A 19,849-nucleotide genomic window follows, 5' to 3' on the forward strand; every position below is an offset into this window, starting at 1 on the left:
TTGCCAGGGGAGGTTGTGAAGGCCAAAAGTATAACTGGGTTCAAAAAAGAATGAGAGAGGTTCATGGAGGATACATCCATCAATGGCTATTAGCCAAGATAATCAAGGATGCTACCCTGTGCTCTGGATGTCTCTAAACCTCTGACTTCCAGAAGCTGGGACTGGATGACAGGTGATGGACCACTCAGTAAATTGCCCTGTTTTGTCCACTCCCTCTGAATCGTTTGGCATTGGCCACCGTCAGAAGACAGGATATTGGGCAAGATGGACCATTGGTCTAACCCTGTATGGCCGTTCTTGTGTTAAGTGTTGGAGTCACCGTTTGTACTCTTATTGGGAAAAGAAGCCCAACTGCAAATGTTTTTGCTCAACTAATCCATGAGATCAGCTTTAGACCCTGGTGTCTCTGATCCCTCTCCCTCCCCAGGACAAGTTGTCCTTCTTTCCAGAGTGCTCCTGTTAGCTCAGGATCTACCCGCCCCAGAGCTCCATTTTGTGAGGCTCCAATTTCTGCCTCAACAAACGGACAAAAAAACTTCCTGCCAAGAAGGAGCACCATTCTGGAAGAGTTAGAGGCAGATCTTGGGTAAAGACTCCTCTAACGGTGCTGGGCTTCCCCACGGGCTTTAATGGGTTCTGTGACTGTCTTTGCATCCAAGGCTCAGATGCTGGCAGCCATTAGCACTGCGGTCTTATTTATTAATATTTATTGCCCCATTTTTCAGACAAAGAAACCGGGCCCTTTAAGGGGGAACTGGTCCAGCCCACCTGGGCCTCATTAACAGCCTCTCAATGAGGCCAGATAGAAGGCAGTTGGTTGCTATAAAGAGCCAGAGGAGAGCAGAAAGAGGAAGCTGTGACAGAGAGGAATTGCAGTGAGCAGGAGGTTCCTGCTGGAGACCCTGATTGGGAGAAGGGTTGCATCCTGGAAGTCAGAGCCAGGCGGCTGATCTCTAGTTAGGGGGGCCTGCAGAGAGTAAAGGACACAGCTCCAGGAAGGAGGGATGTGGACTCCGTACCCAAGGGGGCGGGAGAGAGAGAGAGAGAGACCTTAAATTGGGACCCAGCTGAGGAAAGAAGCTCTCCCTCACAGAGTGGAGGGACACTGAACTAGGATTGGGGCCTGAGGTGGCCAATGTGTGTCAGGACTAAATAAATTGGATCCTAGGAAGGAAATATCTTAATTACCTTTGGAGAGTAATCTGGAGTTTATTTGAGGAACCAAGAGGGAAACTGAGACAGGAGGCTGCAGAGCAGCCTCCGGCCACAAGGGGCACTAGGGAGGCAGCCAGCTCTGTTACACGCAGGCACACCCAGCAGAAAACTTGACCATGGTCATACGATATCTTGACTTTAGTAAAGCTTTTGATAGTCTCTCGCATGACCTTCTCATAAACAAACTAGGGAAATGCAACCTAGTTGGAGCTACTATAAGGTGGATGCAAAACTGGTTGGAAAACCATTCCCAGAGAGTAGTTATCAGTGGTTCACAGTCATGCTGGAAGGGCATAACGAGTGGGGTCCCGCAGAGATCAGTTCTGGGTCCGGTTCTGTTCAATATCTTCCTCAATGATTTAGATAATGGCATAGAGAGTACACTTATAAAGTTTGCAGATGATACCAAGCTGGGAGGGGTTGCAAGTGCTTTGGATGATTCGCTTAAAATTCAATATGACCTGGACAAACTGGAGAAATGGTCTTGAAGTAAATAGGATGAAATTCAATAAGGACAAATGCAAAGTACTCCACTTAGGAAGGAACAATTAGTTGCAGACATACAAAATGGGAAATGACTGCCTGAGAAGGAGTACTGCGGAAAGGGATCTGGGGGTCATAGTGGATCACAAACTAAATATGAGTCAACAGTGTAACGCTGTTGCAAAAAAAGCAAACATCATTCTGGGCTGTATTAGCAGGAGTGTTGTGAGCAAGACATGAGAAGTAATTCTTCCGCTCTATTCTACACTGATTAGGTCTCCCTGGGAATATTGTGTCCAGTTCTGGGTGCCACATTTCAGGAAAGATGTGGACAAATTGGAGAAAGCCCAGAGAAGAGCAACAAAAATTATGAAAGGTCTAGAAAACATGACCTATGAGGGAAGATTGAAAAAATTGGGTTTGTTTAGTCTGAAGAAGAGAAGACTGAGAGGGGACATGAGAACAGTTTTCAAGTACATAGAAGGTTGTTACAAGGAGGAGGGAGAAGAATTGTTCTTCTTAACCTCTGCGGATAGGACAAGAAGCAAAAGGCTTATATTGTAGCAAGGGCGGTTTAGGTTGGACATTAGGAAAAACTTCCTAACCGTCAGGGTGGTTAACCACCAGAATAAATTGCCTCGGGAGGATGTGGAATCTCCATCATTGGGGATTTTTAAGAGCAGGTTGGACAAACACCTGCCAGGAATGGTCTAGATAAAATATAGTCCTGCCATGAGCGCAGGGGACTGGACTAGATGACCTCTTGAAGTTCCTTCCAGTCCTAGGATTCTATGACAGTGGTGGGCTAACTTTTTGGCCCGAGGGCCACATTTGGAAATAGAAATTGTATGGCGGGCCATGAATGCTCACAAAATTAGGGTTGGGGTGTGGGAGGGGGTGAGGGCTCTGGTTGGGGGTGCAGGCTCTGGGCGGTGCTTACCTCAAGCGGCTTCCGGAAGCAGTGGCCATGTCCCCATTCCAGCTCCTATGCGGAGCCGTGGTCAGGTGGCTCTGCCCACTGCCCCATCCACAGGCGCCGCCCCTGCAGCTCCCATTGGCCACAGTTCCCAGCCAATAGGAGCTGCGGGGGCGGCTCTTGGGGCGGGGGCAGCGTGCAAAGCCACCCGTAGGAGCCAGAGTGGGGCCATGCCGCTGCTTCTGGGAGCCATGTGGAGCGGCCCCCAACCCTGCTCCCCAGCTGGAGCACCGGAGGGGGGCAAGCCCCAGACCCCACTGCCCAGTGGGAGCTCAAGGGCCGGCTTAAAATGGCTGGTGAGGTGCAGTTTGCTCACCCCTGTTTTATGGTGAGGCAGTGGCAGAGACAGCAATGGCACTCAGGAGTCCTGACTCCCAATCCTTGCACTTGGTTCCCTGTGGAGATCTGAACAAGATGTGTTTTGAGCAATTTCCCCATCCCTAGATTTGAGCTTGGCCATTCTTGGCTGTCACTAGCCTGAATAAATAACAGAACAAACATCAAACTAACCATCCAAATATCCCTCCTAGGTCATTCTAGTAAGAATGCAAAGCTGCCTTGGCTCCTTCCCAAAATTCAATAACTGCTTAGTGGTTTGCATAAACTCTTGGTTTACATTGGACTCTGAAAGCCTTGGCTGGGATGATTTAGTTGGGGATTGGTCCTGCTTTGAGCAGGGGGTTGGACTAGATGAACTCCTGAGGTCCCTTCCAACCCTGATATTCTATGAATATAAATAAACCTGGTAGGAGCTACTACTTCAACCTTCCTCACCATGGAGGGACGTGTTCTCTACCTAGTGGCCATGTTCGCGTTCTGTTTCCCAGCCGTTTCTCACAGCCATCTGTAAGTACCTCCTGTGATTCTGAGCAGATGAAGATATTAACCTGGGGTTCGTTAGACTGAGTGGAGGCTACCCTTAATTATTCTTCCTTGGCTGAAATTCCGTGACAAGTGGGAGCCAGCTTCAGAAATTCTCTTTCCCATTTGCTGTGATCTTTGTCAACCTCATTCATTTTCAGATTATTTCAGGATTGTAGAATTTGGAAGCTTTTTAACCTGAAAAGTGGAACTCTGGTGCCAAATTTCTATAATCTGAGGATAAAGGCAACCCTCCCATTGGGCAAAATTCTGCTCTCACGTACAGCAGTGTAAATCAGGAATGACTACATTGAAGTCAGCAGCGTTGCACTGATTTGAAACGGCTTTGAGATGAAAATCAGTGATTGAGACTTGGTAACAATTTTGCCTGAGGATTTGTACGTTCCTGTGAATTCAGATCTCATTACTGAGATGTCTGCAGTAGGCGTGGTTGGCTACGTCTCTCCCGGTGAAGGGAGAACTTTGCTTGACCGTGCTGTGTAAATCTTGTGGGGGGGCAAGAGCTAGACTTCAAAAAATGATGTCCCAGCCTGGAGTTTTAGTTTGAGATTCGTTCCAGTGAATGTGTTTATGGCTTGGCACCAACTTATGCAAGTTTATCCAAAGGAGATTTCAAATATGACCCTTTGCTCCTTACTAGTAGCCACATAGTATAATTCCCAAATTCTGGTATTATGAAGCTAAGAAAAGACACCTTTAAATGAGTTAAAGTTCCAACACCCAAAGGAAAGCCACAAGCTGGAAAACATAGAGTTGTCCCATGGGAACCCTGTCATCTCACAGAAGAAAGATTTCAGTTGTCTGAGTGTCACATTTGTGACCGTGGTAGGCAACTGTTGACTTGCTAGAGGAATGGTGAGGGGGTGTCTGAGAGAGAAGGTGATTTCTATGGGTCAGTTGCTTTCCTCTGCATTTCCTGGGCTTTGTGGTTTGGAGGTGGGCGGGGATGGTATGACGCTCATTGGTGCTGAAGAGGCAGGAGGTGTGCTTGGGGAAGTGGGTGTCTCAGATGGAGTTTAAAATGTAGTACATAAAAACATAAGAACGGCCATACTGGGTCAGACCAAAGGTCCATCTAGCCCAGTATCCTGTCTTCCGACAGTGGCCAATGCCAGTGCCCCAGATGGAAAAACAGCACAGGTAGTCATCAAGTGATCCATCCCCTGTCGCTCATTCCCAGCTTCTGGCAAACAGAGGTTAGGGACACCATCCCTGCCCATCCTGGCTAAAAGCTGGTGATGGACCTACCCTCCATGAACTTATCTAGTCCCTTTTTGAACCCTGTTATTGTCTTGGCCTTCACAACATCCTCTGGCAAGGAGTTCCACCGGTTGACCATGCACTGTGTGAAAAAATACTTCCTTTTGTTTGTTTTAAACCTGCTGCCTATTAATTTCATTTGGTGACCCCTAGTTCTTGTGTTATGAGAAGGAGTAAATAACGCTTCCTCATTTACTTTCTCCACACTAGTCATGATTTTATAGATCTCTCTCATATACCCCTTAGTCGTCTCTTTTCCAAGCTGAAAAGTCCCAGTCTTCTTAATCTCTCCTCATACGGAAGCCGTTCCAGACCCCTAACCATTTTTGTTGCCCTTTTCTGAACCTTTTCCAATTCCTATGTATCTTTTTTGGGATGGGGCGACCACATTTGCATGCAGTATTCAAGGTGTGGGCGTACCATGGGTTTATATAGAGGCAATATGATATTTTCTGTCTTATTATTGATCCCTTTCTTAATGACGCCCATCGTTCTGTTAGCTTTTTTGACTGCCGCTGCACATTGAGTGGATGTTTTCAGAGAACTCTCCACAATGACTCCAAGATCTCTCTTGAGTAGGAACAGCTAATTTAGAGCCCATCATTGTATATGTATAGTTGGGATAATGTTTTCCAATGTGCATTGCAATATTGAATTTCATCTGCCATTTTGTTTGCCAGTCACCCAGTTTTGTGAGATCCTTTTGTAACTCTTCGCAGTCTGCTTTGGACTTAACTATCTTCTGTAGTTTTGTATCATCTGCAAATTTTGCCAACTATCTGGTTACCCCTTTTTCCAGATCATTTATGAATATGTTGAACAGGATTGGTCCCAGTACAGACCCTTGGGGGACACCACTATTTACCTCTCTCCATTCTGAAAACTGACCATTTATTCCTACCCTTTGTTTCCTATATTTTAACCAATTACCGGTCCATGAGAGGACCTTCCCTTTTATCCCATGACAGCTTATTTTGCTTAAGAACTTTGGTGAGGGACCTTGTCAAAGGCTTTCTGTAAATGAATAAACATTTCATAGATACACTCTGATCACCCCTAACGTTCTGCGGGTGGACAGCGAAGAGAAGATCGTGGTGGAAGCTCATGGTCTCACCACTCCAACCGAGGTGACAATCACCGTACACGACTTCCCTCTGAAGAGACTCATTTTATACCAAGTCAAAACCAACCTGAACTCTGACAATGGGATGATGGGCACAGCCATAATAAAGGTGCGTAAAACCCCAGCCTCAGATCGCTCAGCAAAACAAATGGTTAAACCAAATCACAATATATGTTTCAATGGTGCCAATCCCAGATATTCAAAAACCATCAGTCAGGCATCAAAAAGTCATGAGTTTGGCTTAAAAATCATGACGGCTTCCCCCCCTCCCCCCACCCCCATGATCATTTTGTTTGTCTTCTGGTTTCTGAGCCTTTCGGGTGCACTTGAGTCACGTTTTCAAGCTTTTCTCTGCAACTACAAGAACTTCCTTGTTTAAAAACAGGAAAGCTGAGATTTGCACCTAATCACGTGAATCCAGGAGCTGGAGCTTTGAGGAAAAATACTGACTATCATGAAAATCTCAGTAAAATCATGAGCATTGGGAACACGGATGTTTTTGGGTAATTTCCACCAAAGAGGGGGAAAATAAATCGCTTAGCCAGTTGATTAAAATCCCCCAGTAGGCATTGTTCCTGTAGTCCTTTCTTTGCCTTGTGCCTTGTCTATATGAATTGTAAGATCTTCAGGACAGGGACTGATTCGTAGACTTGAAGGCCTTACCCTGTGTTTGTACAATACCTAACAGATGGGAGCTTTGGCTTTGCTTAGGGCCTCTGGGCATTAGAATAATAAAGTGTAGTCTAATTGATATAAAAAGAATGAGTTATAAGCAATTTCAGCTCCTACCCCTGCCTTGGATCCTAGCCCCCCTACCAATTTTTGTGATTTACAATCATGTTTTACGTTTTGTTTTGTTTTTTTCTACACCTCTCCCTGGATGCGATGGGAAAATTCCACCCAGACAACAGAAGTTCTGACAACTAAGTAGATGCGGGGAGTGGAGAGGGGGGGCAGTGAAATTGAAAATCTCCCCTTTCCTATGTCATCAAAGGCACAAATGGGTGTTAGCTTTAAACCACCTTTGCACCCTCCTTATCCTGGTCTGCTCCACGACATCCAGTTTATTTGGACAGCCCCAGGAACCTGACTAAGTTAGAGCAACCTCCTAGGGCTGCCCTGTGGGCTGCAGTCCAGATATGCATCTCCACAACAGCATGCGTCCTATGCCAGGGCTAATGAAGGGATCCTCAGAAGGCAGCTTTATTCGCTCAGTGCTTGGGCCTGAAGGTATCCTCCCTGGCCAGATATGGGGCTTTTAGGGGCCCTTTACACCACTTTGGCCCTTTTACCTGGTGTAAAGAGGCCGTGAAAGAGCTGATGATTTCATCCCTCATCTCTTTCCACGATGATGAATTTAGGGGACATTTGTAACAAAAACAGGTCATCATTTTCAGGTAGAAGTGTGATGATTTCTTTTTTTTTTTTTAAAGTTGATTGTGACCTTTTAACAAAACCAAATCAAGGTCTGACTGTTGTATAGGTAAATGAGTCCCTGGCCATGAGTTTTTGGATGAGTGAGTGTTCCAGTCAACTGCAACCCCATTCAGCTGGTGGCTAGAGCTAGTGGAAAGTTTTCTGGCTGAACATTTCTTGATTGGAAAATGCTTGAAAACCTTGAAACGTTCCACGGGAACATGTCTGTTTTGATTTTTCTTTTTAATGGAATGTTTTGGCCTTATTGAAATAGAATGTTTTGGGTTTTTTTTCATTTAGAAATAACGTAGAGTTTTGAAATGTATTTAATTGTATATTCAATTATATATAGCAATACAAAATAAAGTCAAAAAAGGAAGAAAATGTTTTGATTTTCTCAAAATGGAATGTTTTGATTGCCTCAAAGTTACCAACATGTTTTGGTTTTGTTCCGATTCTGAACGAAAATGACCTTCAAAATGTCGGCATTTCGCAGGGAATAGAAATTCGAGTTTTGGCCAGTTCCAGAGTTGACTAGCATTTTAGGACCAAGGTGGCCAAACTACAGAGAGGAATAGCAGCTTTATTATCCCTGTAAGGGCCATAGCATACAATTGACTTGTGACTGGAATGTCCTTTAACAATAGATGTTGAGCAAATAGATGTTGAGCAAGGGGAAATTTATGACATAGTGTTTTTCATGGAGCTTTGTAACTTTTGTAAGAATTGCTAACATGATTTATGATTAAGTTTCACTGTTCCAGCATGGATACTTTATCCATGGTGACTATTGACCTGCTGAACTAATAACTCCAGACTGAATAATCTTCACTCAGGTTCATATCAAAGACCCAAAGAAAGATGGCAAACAGTATGTGGCTGTCCAAGCCAAAAGCCCGCAATTCAACTTGGAGAAAGTGGTTCTGGTCACCTTCCACAGTGGCTACATCTTCATCCAGACAGATAAAACCATCTACACACCTGGATCTACAGGTATTGCCTTCTTCTGACCCCTTTTGGGCTTTGGGTGCACTGACTTCATTTTAGATCTGCTGCAGGTTGCATACTGTGGAGATTATTGTGTCTCTCGTCTTCTGGTTTTAATTCTTCTGTGTTTCATTCATGGCTTCTTAAGTCCCCATCCTCAGGACTATGTTACCATTCACTGGTACTTGACCATTTGCAGTACACTCCATGCAAGGGAACGGTCATTCTTAACACCTGATCATCCGCTGCCGTGCACCTTGGATCATCAGTCACACCTGTGCAAATTAGTCCTATATCACTCCCAGAACAGAACTCTGCACTCTTGCCAGAGATAGCATTTTACTCCACTCTGCCCTGGGTGAAACGCAAGTAGAGCTGGGTGAAATTTTTCAGACAAATAGTTTATGCTCCAAAAAATTCAGTTTTGGATTGACCAAATCTGTTCACGAATTCAGGTTGATTTTGGAGAATAGTTATGACTGGAAAAAAGTTAATTTTTTTAAGTCAAAATGATTAATTCTGTTGTTTTTGAAATACAACATTTTGATGTTTTGTTTGGAAATGATGTTCCGTTTAGAAATTCAGCTAAATTTGCTTTTAAGTAAAAACCACCAGAAAACTCAACAAAATAAAACGTTTTGTTTGACCCGAAACAAAATGTTTACCAGTCATAATACACTTCATGCAAGGGCGTTGCCCTATCGTAATAGTTCATCATTTTGTTTTGGCAAGAAAAACCAAACAAACTTCCATTTCGTGTTGACCCGAAACAAAAATTTGGGGGGATTTTTTTTTCAGTTCGGCCACTGAACCCCACCCCCCAAAAAATCATTCACTCAACTCTGGACACAAGGTACAAAGCATTAGTGAATGATGCCTCAGGACTTTTCCATGGAGTCGTCAGAGCTTTCAGTATTGATGGGGAAGAGAGGAAGCATGGTCAAGTGGTTAGGGCACTAGTCTAAGTCTTGGGAGGTTGGTGGTTAAGTTCCTGTTCTTCCATAAACTCTGTGTGACCTTGGAGAAGTTGCCTAGCCTCTCTGTAACTCAGTTCCCCTATCTGTCAAATGAGAATAAAAGCACTGTCCTGCTTTGCAGATGTGTTGCGAAGATAAACACATTAAAGATTGTGAGGCGTCTATATATTACAGAAAAGGGGGCCACATAAGTACCATACACAGATTAGACCTGGATGGGAAGGGGATATGGACCCATCACTTCAAAATTATTTTTCAGTTCCATTTTAGGTTGATAGTGACACAGCCATTACATTTCACAGCTGTTCTGTGGCCTGTGGGAAATAGAATCTTTTTATCTCAGCCTAACTTCTCCTGGCACATATGCATGCAGTCGCAAAGCCATCATCAGAAGCTGCAGTTGGGGAACAATCTAAACAAATCCCCAAAGTAAGAACATAAAGGCCAAACTGGGTCAGACCAGTGATCTATCTAGGCTGGTATTCTACCTCTGACAGTGACCAGTGCCAGATGATTCAGAGGGAATGAACAGAACAGGACAATTTCGAGTGATCCATCTCCTGTTGTCAAGTCCCAGCTCCTGGCAGTTGGGGGTCTAGGGACACCTGGAGCAGCTCCACCAATGGCTATTAGCCAAGATGGTCAATCTTCCATGAAATTAGCTCATTCTTTGTTGAACCCAGTTATACTTTTGGCCTTTACACAACATACCATGGCAATGAGTTCCACAAATTGACTCTGTGTTGTGTGACAAAGAACTTCCCTTTGTTTGTTTTAAACACGCTGCCTATTAATTTCATCCTTCCCTTTTGTTTCCTATATTTTTACCCGTATACTCAGGATATCTCAGATTGCGCTCTGCTTAAAGTGAAATAAACCAACCCAAGGCCTGACAGAGCAATCAACCATTAATTTGCCTTCTGAATTTTTTTCCAGTCTATTGTCGAATCTTCTCTATGGGTCATCAACTGGAACCAGTGTCGAAACCAGTTATTGTTGAATTTCAAGTAAGACATTTTCCCGTCACTTTGTCACAATGACTAGATGTAAGAATTGAGTTTTGTAAACTAAACTGTTTTAACTAACATCGCTGAATGTAAACACTCTGATACAACATGAGACAGACAAGGTGGGTGGGGTAATATATTTTATTGGACCAACTTCTGTTGGTGGAAAAAGATGAGCTTTGAGCTCCACAGAGCTCTTCTTCAAGTCTGTGTGTCTGGAAAGTTTGTCTCGTCCATCAACAGAATAAAAGATATGACCTCACCCACCTTGTCTCTCATATCCTGGGACCAACATGGCTACAACACTGCAAACATATAAAAACATGGTAAGGATAGGAGATGAGTTAATAGCTGATTGAAGCCTCACCTTGTAAACCTAATGCATGGAAAGTTTCCTGCTGTCATTGACGAGGAAAGTTCTATGGTTCCGGAGGGGCAGCTGCGCTGATTGGGAGGTTTCATGGTTTAGTTGGAGTTGTTGGGTGTAGGACTGGAGCAAGGTTTTGGGAGCACTTTGGGAGGGTGGAAAGGTTATTGATAAGGGAGCTGTGCAGCCAGCATGGGTCTGAAGCGTAAGCTACGAATAGATCTGGTCTTTGGTGAAACAGTTTTCTACAGGAAGACGCCATTTTGAGAAAAAGCAAAATTTTTCACAACGTTGATATTATTTTGATGACATCTCTGCACAAAAAAAATTTTTTTCGAAGTGAAAAAAAATAGTTTTGAGACAACATCAACGTTTTTTCGAAATATATTTATAATTATATTATAATAATGATTTATTTATATTTATTTATATATTATGTTTCTCTTATTTTTACATTATTTCATGACATGTCCGTGAAGTGCATATTATGCCCTTCCTCAAACCCATCCCCAAACCTCCAGACAGCTGTGGCTGGTGGGTGCTGAGCAATCTTGCAGTGATGGAGTCTTAATAAGTTGTGAGCTTTCGGTAGGTATCATACATGTTATCTGTCACGCATAAACACCCTGCAAGAGGTGTGTTTGGTCTAGTACGTTTGTCAGGTCTGAGGTAAGAGTTATTTGCAAAGAACAGGGGGGTTCCTTTTCCAAGGGGTCTCTGCATCACGTCGACTAAAGCAGCCAAAGTAACTGACTGTTAAATGCTGATTTATAAACCTCGGAATTTTTTATTAGCCCACAAATTAAACCCAGGTGATCGTATGGGGCAGAACAATTCACAGTGTTTTCTGACACCTCTAATCTCTGACCTGCTTTTCTTTGCCAGACACCTGAGGGCATTATTGTGAAGAGGGAATCTGTATCCTCATCCAGCAAAGTCGGGATCTTCCCTATGAACCATCGCTTACCTGAAATTATCAAGTAAGTTGCCCTAAATATCACCGTGTGCATATGTAATAGGGCCCTACCAAAGTCAGGGCTGTAAAAAACGTGCCACGGACCGTGAAATAAGCCCTCCCCCATAAAATCTAGCTATTGGAGGGGAAAGGGAGGGGTAGGGCAGGGGGCTCCTCAGGCTCCAGCTGCTAGTCCCCGGAGCTGGGGAGGAACAGGACTTACTCTTCTCCCGCCCAGCCACTCTCGGCGGGAGATCAGACCCACCTCCGGGTACCTCCTGAAGCTGCAGGAAGCCCAACTATGAAGACAGCATAGAAGTGAGGGTGGCAATCCCACAACCCCACCTACAACAGCTGTATGACCCTCTCCTACCCCCCACCCCCGCCCCAGCTGCCTTTTGGGTCGGGAACCCCATTGTTACAGCACTGTGAAATTTCAGATGTAAACAGTCTGAAAACATGAAATTGACTAAGTTTCAAATCCTGTGGCTGAGTAATTGACCAGAATTGACCATGAATTTAATAGGGCCCTAGTAATAAAGACCTACAGAGATCAGGCAGTGAAACAGAAGATTTATGTGTATGATTCATTAGCTGTTTCACCTACAGGCATTTCCTGGAGATAATAACCTCCTAAGCAGTGTTTAAAGCAGATGTGGACTCATCGTGGTTATTTTCCTATTGAGAGCGATCTATCCCCAGTAACACAGTGATTGTGACATAGGAATTGCCAGAGTGGATCAGACTCAAGATCCATCTAGTCCAGTATTCTGTGGCTAAAAGTGGTACCACCAGATGGTGCAGAGGACAGCATAAGAGCCTCTGCAGTAGACAGATGTGGGATAATATCCCCATGACAGTGTCATCCTGATATTTAGAGACTGGCTTAAGCCCTGAAGCCTGAGGTTTAAGAACCCTTCCAGAATTGTTGTTAGCATTAACTGTTCTTATTCTTAGGAGCCATATAAATGTCCAAACCCTTTTTGATTGGAGAACCCATCCGAATTTGTCCTCCTACCCAATATGTTCCACCCCTGCCCCAAGGAGTGCAGATTTTGTTGGGCTCTCCATACCCCTCAAAATATGCAACTGTATTTTAGATTGCCAGAAGTTAAGATAGCCACCAGTCATCTTTATTGACCTGAAGTCATCTTGGGATCAATGCGTGGCTTAGGGTTAGCATTACAGGCCAATTAAATTCCCTGGAGAAAGAAGAGGGCCAGTCAGACATAGCAAAATGTGTGCTAGGTGCATTCATTCATCTTTTTATTTTCCCCCTGTAGTTTGGGAACCTGGAATATTGTGGCTAGGTATGAAGACTCCCCACAGCAGAGCTTCAGTGCACAGTTTGACATTAAAGAGTACGGTGAGGATCCCCACTGTTGTCCTTCATCTGTCCCAGAGAGCTCTCCTCTCTCTAATCTCCTGACCCAATCATGGAGGAGACTTTTTATTCAGTTTGGCTTTATTGACCAGCTGTACAATCCTATAAACTCAACGTTCTTTCCTTCTCCTCTCGTTTCTCCAGTGTTACCGAGTTTCGAAGTCACGTTGGAGCCGTCTGAGAAGTTTTTTTACATAGATGGCAACGAGGACCTCAGAATTCATATCCACGCGAGGTGGGTGTCTCTGTGAGCTGGCTGAGTGGAAGGAGAGGCGGTGCATCATGGGAGTCCCTGGCTGTGGTGCATCATGGGAGATGCTGTCTGGCTGGGCATCCCAGGCCCATTGCGGAGAATGGGCCCATGAGACACCAGAACTACAACCCCCCTGAGGCATTATGGCAGCACTTCCAAATTTAAATATTTTGGGTTTTCGGGCATTCCGTTTTTCAATTAAAAATAGATTTCTTTTTCCCCCTATGGCAACAGACAGTTCTTACAGAAAATTTTGTTTGGTAAATAACCCAATTTGCCATTGAAAAAGAGTTTAGAGGGGAAATTTTCAGCAAGCTATACTCCCAAAGTAAAGTTTCTTCTGGTGAGGAACTGAAACCTGGCTGGACCCATAAGCAAACTCTGTGGCTTCAGCTCAGTTCCTTCATCTACTATTTCTGCCACTTCCTCCAGCTACCACAGCAGAAAGAGGTTAATTGAAAACAAATGAGTCATTTTAGTTTGATCTGTGACTGGGCCACCTTTAACCAAGGGCACATGGTATCTTTCAAGAGACCGCGATGGAAATATCTTTGGTATAACCCACAAGCCAGCACCACAGGTTCTCAGGAGGTTTCCATGGGGCTTTTCTTACCCATCCTCTCCTCTTTCAGGTTCCTCTATGGGAAAGACTTAGACGGCACTGCCTTTGTCCTCTTTGGGGTGAAGATAGGTGATGAGAAGAAGAGCATCCCGCAGTCACTCAAGAGAATTGAGGTAATGCCCGTTCTTGGAGGAGAAATGCTGGGGAAGTGATGCGCCCTCACAGATAAAGTAGTAAAGAACCTCCCCAACTGCACATCACCTTAATCAGGTGTTTACCTTCAACACCACCAAGGGCTGTAGTCAAGGTCCGTATGGGGTGGGGACATGAGATGGAGCAGTGCCAAATTGTGTGACCTGACTAGATTTGCCCTATAATCCCCCGCAAACTCCCAACTTGCTCTTACGTATAAAGTGGTAGGTGGCTCCTTTAAAAGCTGCCCACCTTCTCTCCCACCAGCGGGCTGTAGGTGCTACTCGCCCGTACAGGGCTGTGGGCTCAGGGAGTAGTCCATCAGCCCAAGCTTCTCTGCTGCCATCACCCTCACGGCCATGCCTGCTTCATGCAGCTCCCTCTGCAGCCACCGCAGAAGAGGAGTGAAAGGGACGGCTTAGGGACTGCACCGTTGCTCACTATGTCGGGGTGGCCAAAATGCTGCCGGTGAACTTTATGTACCTGAGGAGCTCTGCGATGTGTCACCCCACCACCCAAATACAGAGGGGCAGCAGCAGAGACTATATGCTGGGACCTGTGGACCCCATGGGCCTCCCCCAGACACTAATAACAAAGTGGGCTACAATCTGTGCCATTCCGGGTGCAATCCTCTGGCTCCAGGTAGAAGACCAACCTGGGGCATTTGCAGAAAGTTGCCCTCTGCTCTAAACCCACGGAAGTTTGGGAGCCGACAGCTGCACATGTACGTGTGTGCATGTGACATTAAGAAACCCTTTCCCTCTTTCTAGATACTTGATGGGAATGGGGAAGCAGAGCTAACCAGAGCAATGCTGCAGGCCCGTTTCGTCGACCTTAGGGAGCTCATCGGCCACTCAATCTATGTTACTGTGACGGTTTTGACGCAGTCTGGTGAGCAACGGTTTACTTTGGAGAGGTGCAAAAATAACTCCTCAGTTCAGGAAGGATGTGACACTGACTACCTGCTTTCTCTGGGTGCAATTCAAGGCGTAGCTTTTGATCTATGAAGTCCTTCATGGCTTAGGTCCCTTGTACCTTGGAAATACCAGGCCAGATCCTGCTGTTAATTACAATGGCATAAAAATAGAGTGACCCTGGTAGATTTATTTCTGACTGACAGTGGGGAAGATGAGATCAGAATCTGTCCTGAAACCGCTTTCCTTAACCCATCCTGTGGCTTCTCTGTGCAGGCAGCGACATGGTGGAAGCGGAGAGAACCGGAATTAACATTGTGACATCTCCCTATCAGATCCACTTCACAAAAACAGCCAAGTACTTCAAGCCGGGGCTGCCCTTTGAACTCATGGTAATCTCTCTTCTGCCTAGATCTAGGCCTTTTGGAGGGGTATTAACAGGAGACAAAGGGCCAGGTTCTTATCTCAAGCCGGAGTATCTCCATTGACATCAATTCATGACTGAGATCAGAATCTGGCTCAAAGCTGACAGTCTATCTAGGAAGCAGTGTGGTGACGGTGGATACAAAATATGGCATGAGGTCACTCATACGCCTTAGTACGCTGCTTCCTGGGCCTTGTACCAGTACCAGGGGCTTTAGGGATTCTAGACTCCTCCACGCTCATAATGCGGCTCTATGCTGGGCCTAGCGCTCCAGGGCCCTTTTGGCTCAGGTTACACGTCTACCCTACAATCAGAGGTGTGACTGCAGTACACGTAGACAGACCCGAGCCAGCTTTGATCTAGCTGGCTCAAAGAACGATACCAGTGAAGCCATGGCAGGCTGTACAACTGACCCTGGATGTGAACTCAAGCAGCTTCACTGCTCTTGTTATTCTGGAGAGCTGGATCAAAGCTAGCTTGGGGAAGTCTACCCATGCTGCGGTCACCCCTTTGATTGCAGGGTTGATATACCCTCCGTATGCAGTTGGACACATAGTAGCTCCTCTGTTGCAGCCTGAGGTTCAAAGGCAGTAAGAAGAGAGGTTTGGGAGAGGTGGGGGTTGAGAGGTGGGGAATAGATGAATGGTGGAGGAAGGGGAGAATTGGGAAGCAACAGTCCTGGGGAGTGGTAGGAATTTGCACCGGGGTAGAGGGGCGCTAGTACGGAATGGCAGAGGGCAGTGAAATTGTAGGATGGGGCAGCCGGGGGATCATTCTCTCCTGTCTGTCTCTGTTGCTTACTGCACACACAGAATCTCCAACCTAGTCCAACATGACGCTGGGCGGTAATCCCTTTGTCTCCCCTTGATCTCAGGTCTACGTTACAAACCCCGATGGCTCGCCAGCAGCCCGCGTTCCCGTTAAGGTGGATGGCTCCCAAGATTCTCGGCTGACTCAGGGAGACGGGACGGCGAAGCTGTTTATCAACACGCCTGGGGAGAAATCACAGTTAGACATCACCGTGAGTAACCTTCCGTTATCACAGGAGGTTGGGCACGGTGTGTGCACCCATTGGGCAGCCCCCTCCGGGTGACGCCCTGTACACAGCCCTAAATCAGTCATGGGAAACTGAAGATAATCATTCACCCTGCAGGCAGTGGATGCCAGTGCAGCTTCAATACGACCACTGTTTCCATCTCCAGGCTGGCGCATAGCATCTGAACTTCATTTTCCCTACGCTGGGTGAGATCTAGTCATTTCCAGCGACCTGTGACTTGGATTTCACAAGGGGCAGAGTCTTGTGGGAAATGCACAGATATCTGGCAAAGAGCGGAAGGAATTGACTGTATGGTTAATGAAAATGCAACGACATGGAGGGCTGGCTGGTTGGGGCTTGGAAGAGGGCGCCAGAGAAGCCAATGATTGACTGGGCCATAGAGACTGAACTCCCTTCTTAATACAAGAGGGGGCTGGGCTGAGATACGATGTGGGGGGGTCGTGTGAGGAAGCTTCCCCTGCCCAGAGTCCATGCTGCAGTTGTCCTGTGTCTAGAAAGGCTTCAGTCTTCTGGGTCTTTCAAAGCACTAAACTATATAAAGAAACTGAAAGGAAGCTTCTGAAACACTAAGAATGCCTGAAGGAAGACAATGCGGCTTTGTGCCTTGGGCTCAGGCAGCCTGGGTTCAAATTCTGGCTTTGCCACTGGTTTGCCGTGCACTCTTCAGCACCTCACTTCCCCTCCTGTGCCTCAGTTTCCCCAAAGGGACCTCCTTTGTCGAGCTCTCTGAGAGCCAGGCATGAAAAGCACTAGATGCTGCTATTAGAATAAGGACAGGAGGTCATTAATTTTTCTTGGCTTTATGAACTAGTTTTTATTCATTTAAAGATTTAGGGTCCAGACTTTGCTTTTCATGAAAATGACGTAAATCTGAAGCAGCTCTGAATTTACACCAGTGTAACTGAGAACAGAATCTGGCCCAGACGGATGTGTTAAAGACTCTGTTTTTAAGCTCAAATTTATTTTAACTGACACTGTTTTTTTTCCCCTGATCCTTCCAGGTAAAAACTGACCATAGGGACCTCCCGGAGAACCGCCAGGCCCATAATTCCATGATGGCTGAAGCCTATCAGACCCAAGGAGGATCTAAAAATTATCTCCATCTGGCAGTCACCACTACTGAGATCAGACCTGGAGACAACTTACTTGTGAACTTCCACCTGCAAACTAGTAGCCAAAGTATTGTGAACAAGAACATGTACTTCACCTACCTGGTAAGTGTTGTGCTCCAGGGTAGTAGGTTCTCCTTTTACATCCAGGCACTGAAGACCCCTTAGTGACATAGAAGCAGGGCTTAAATTCTTACAGAGTATTTCCCGGAGTCCCCCACACCTCCCCCCAACATGCTATAAAAACTCAAGGGAGGTTGAAAATATTTACCGGAGAGCTCCGGCTGAATTTAAGCCCTGCATAGAAGCTTTATTACTCATGTCTACATGGCCTAGAGTAGCCACCCAGCACTGACTAAACTCCCAATGTCAACTTCGCAAGGCTGAACATAAACCAAGGATGGATTATCTGGGGACAGAAGTTTGCTTTAGTTGCTCCAAAGTCCCGATTGGAAAATTGGAGGAGACTCCCCAAACATGATTGCGTTGCAATCAAAGTCTGAATTTGGGGGTAAGGCAGATGCACATAGAAGGATGCACCCACCAGGAGCGGATTTACCAAGAAACAAACTGTGTGGTGGCACAGGGCCCCCAACAACAGGGGCGCCTCCAAAATGCAGGACAAATATCTGACAATCTGCCCCCGAGCAGCAGGCTCAGGCAGGCTGCCTGCATGCCATGGCCGGTGGCCCCACACCGCTCCCGGAAGCAGCCAGCTGCTGGCATGTCTCTGTGCGCCCCTGGCCGGGGGGGAGGCCGCTCTGCATGCTGCCTCTGCCCCGGGCAGCGCGTGGAGACCCCCTGTCCCCCTCCCCCTAAGGGGCACGCAGAGACGTGCCAGCAGCAGGGCAGAAGTGGCTCTCTGCCCGCTTTGCCTCCCTCTGCACTGCTTCACTCCTGGAAGCGGCCGGCATGTCCCTGCGGCCCCTGGCGGGGGCGGGGGCAGGGGGGTGTCTCCGCGCCAATTCTGCAGCTCCCATTGCCCAGGAACTGTGGCCAATGGGAGCTGCGGGGGTGGCGCCTGAGGGCAGCAGCGCACGAGACACCTTGGACATCCCCTCTCTGCCCCCCACCTAGGAGCTGCTGCTGGTGGGGGGTGTGTGTGTGCTGGTCGCTTTGGGAGCCGCGCCGTCCCCCTATCCACCTCCCGCACCCCAACCCCCTACCCCAGCCCAGAGCCTGCACCCAGCACCCAAACTTCCTCCCAGAGCCTGCACCCCTCACCCCTCCTCCCACACCCCAACCCCCTGCCCCAGTCAAGGTACCTCACTTTATTTTGATTTACTTTCCATTACTTTATAATATAGGAGGAGGATGAAGAATAAAAGAATGAAAAACAGGGGAGAGATAAGAGAATGTTCTTTTTCTTAGCTGGGTCCTGAAGGGGGTTGGGGGGCGCGAAAATGAAGCCGCTCACAGGGCCCCACTAACTCTAAATCCACCACTGACCCACAATCCTTTGCTCTAACCACTAGATCGCACTCCCACGCAGAACCAGAAGTAGAATCCAGGGGTCCAGATTCCCAGGCCTTTGCTCCAACCAGTTCCTCGTCTAACCCATTCCAGTCATGAGGGATGGTCCTAAATTGGATGAGGCTTGGATCTGGGAGTCTGAAGAGTATCTGAATGTCAGAGCTTCCGCACCTCAGGCCAGGACCTGCAGTCCTCAACCAGTTCCATCAACTCTAGATCTTAATGCATATCTGAAACATTCCAAGTCTCTTGGTCTTGTCCAGGTGGATGATGAGGTTCATTGTCCTTCACAACCCATGTCTCATGTTTCCCTGTTAGATCCTGAATAAAGGGAAGATCATCCGTGCTGGAAGACAGGCCAAGCAGGCTTCACAAATTCTGGTGACCATGTCCCTGCCCATCACTCCAGACCTCATCCCTTCATTCCGCATCTTGGCTTACTACCATGTAGGAAATTCGGAGATTGTAGCAGACTCGGTCTGGGTGGATGTCCAGGACACCTGCATGGGAACGGTGGGTTGGTTTTCTCTCTGGTCCTCTGGATCTAGGCCTGTTCATACAAATTGACACTTGTTGTCATAAAGCCATCACTATTATCCACGATTTTCTTCTCTCTTCAAGATTCAGACTTCTTTTTCTTCCTCTTTTAGCACAATGGAGACTAGGGCACCATTCAATCATGTCTGGAGAGAAGAAACACACAGAAAGTCATTTTTAGTGATAATGGGACTGATTCAGCTCTCAGCGTCTCCTGGGTCAATAGCACAATTAAGAGATTCCTTAGAGATGCAATAGAAAGATAGGTAGAAATTAAGGTCTATAAATAGATTCCT

General features: G+C 46.4%; 1 protein-coding gene across 1 annotated transcript in view; it reads left to right on the top strand.

Annotated features, from left to right (window-relative positions):
* The first annotated feature begins 3,449 nt into the window (after positions 1 to 3,449).
* LOC125627527 (venom factor-like) overlaps positions 3,450 to 19,849 on the top strand; it is a 52,203-nt gene continuing 35,803 nt past the window's right edge. The window contains exons 1-13 of the mRNA XM_048831700.2: positions 3,450 to 3,520; positions 5,856 to 6,048; positions 8,192 to 8,348; positions 10,256 to 10,326; positions 11,579 to 11,673; positions 12,932 to 13,014; positions 13,177 to 13,267; positions 13,918 to 14,020; positions 14,810 to 14,930; positions 15,230 to 15,345; positions 16,252 to 16,398; positions 17,436 to 17,648; positions 19,335 to 19,529. Of these exons, the coding sequence (XP_048687657.2) occupies positions 3,450 to 3,520; positions 5,856 to 6,048; positions 8,192 to 8,348; positions 10,256 to 10,326; positions 11,579 to 11,673; positions 12,932 to 13,014; positions 13,177 to 13,267; positions 13,918 to 14,020; positions 14,810 to 14,930; positions 15,230 to 15,345; positions 16,252 to 16,398; positions 17,436 to 17,648; positions 19,335 to 19,529 (1,656 nt within the window). The remainder of the gene's footprint in view (positions 3,521 to 5,855; positions 6,049 to 8,191; positions 8,349 to 10,255; positions 10,327 to 11,578; positions 11,674 to 12,931; positions 13,015 to 13,176; positions 13,268 to 13,917; positions 14,021 to 14,809; positions 14,931 to 15,229; positions 15,346 to 16,251; positions 16,399 to 17,435; positions 17,649 to 19,334; positions 19,530 to 19,849) is intronic.

Source organism: Caretta caretta, chromosome 20 (assembly GCF_965140235.1).
Source record: "Caretta caretta isolate rCarCar2 chromosome 20, rCarCar1.hap1, whole genome shotgun sequence".
Lineage (NCBI taxonomy): Eukaryota > Metazoa > Chordata > Testudines > Cheloniidae > Caretta > Caretta caretta.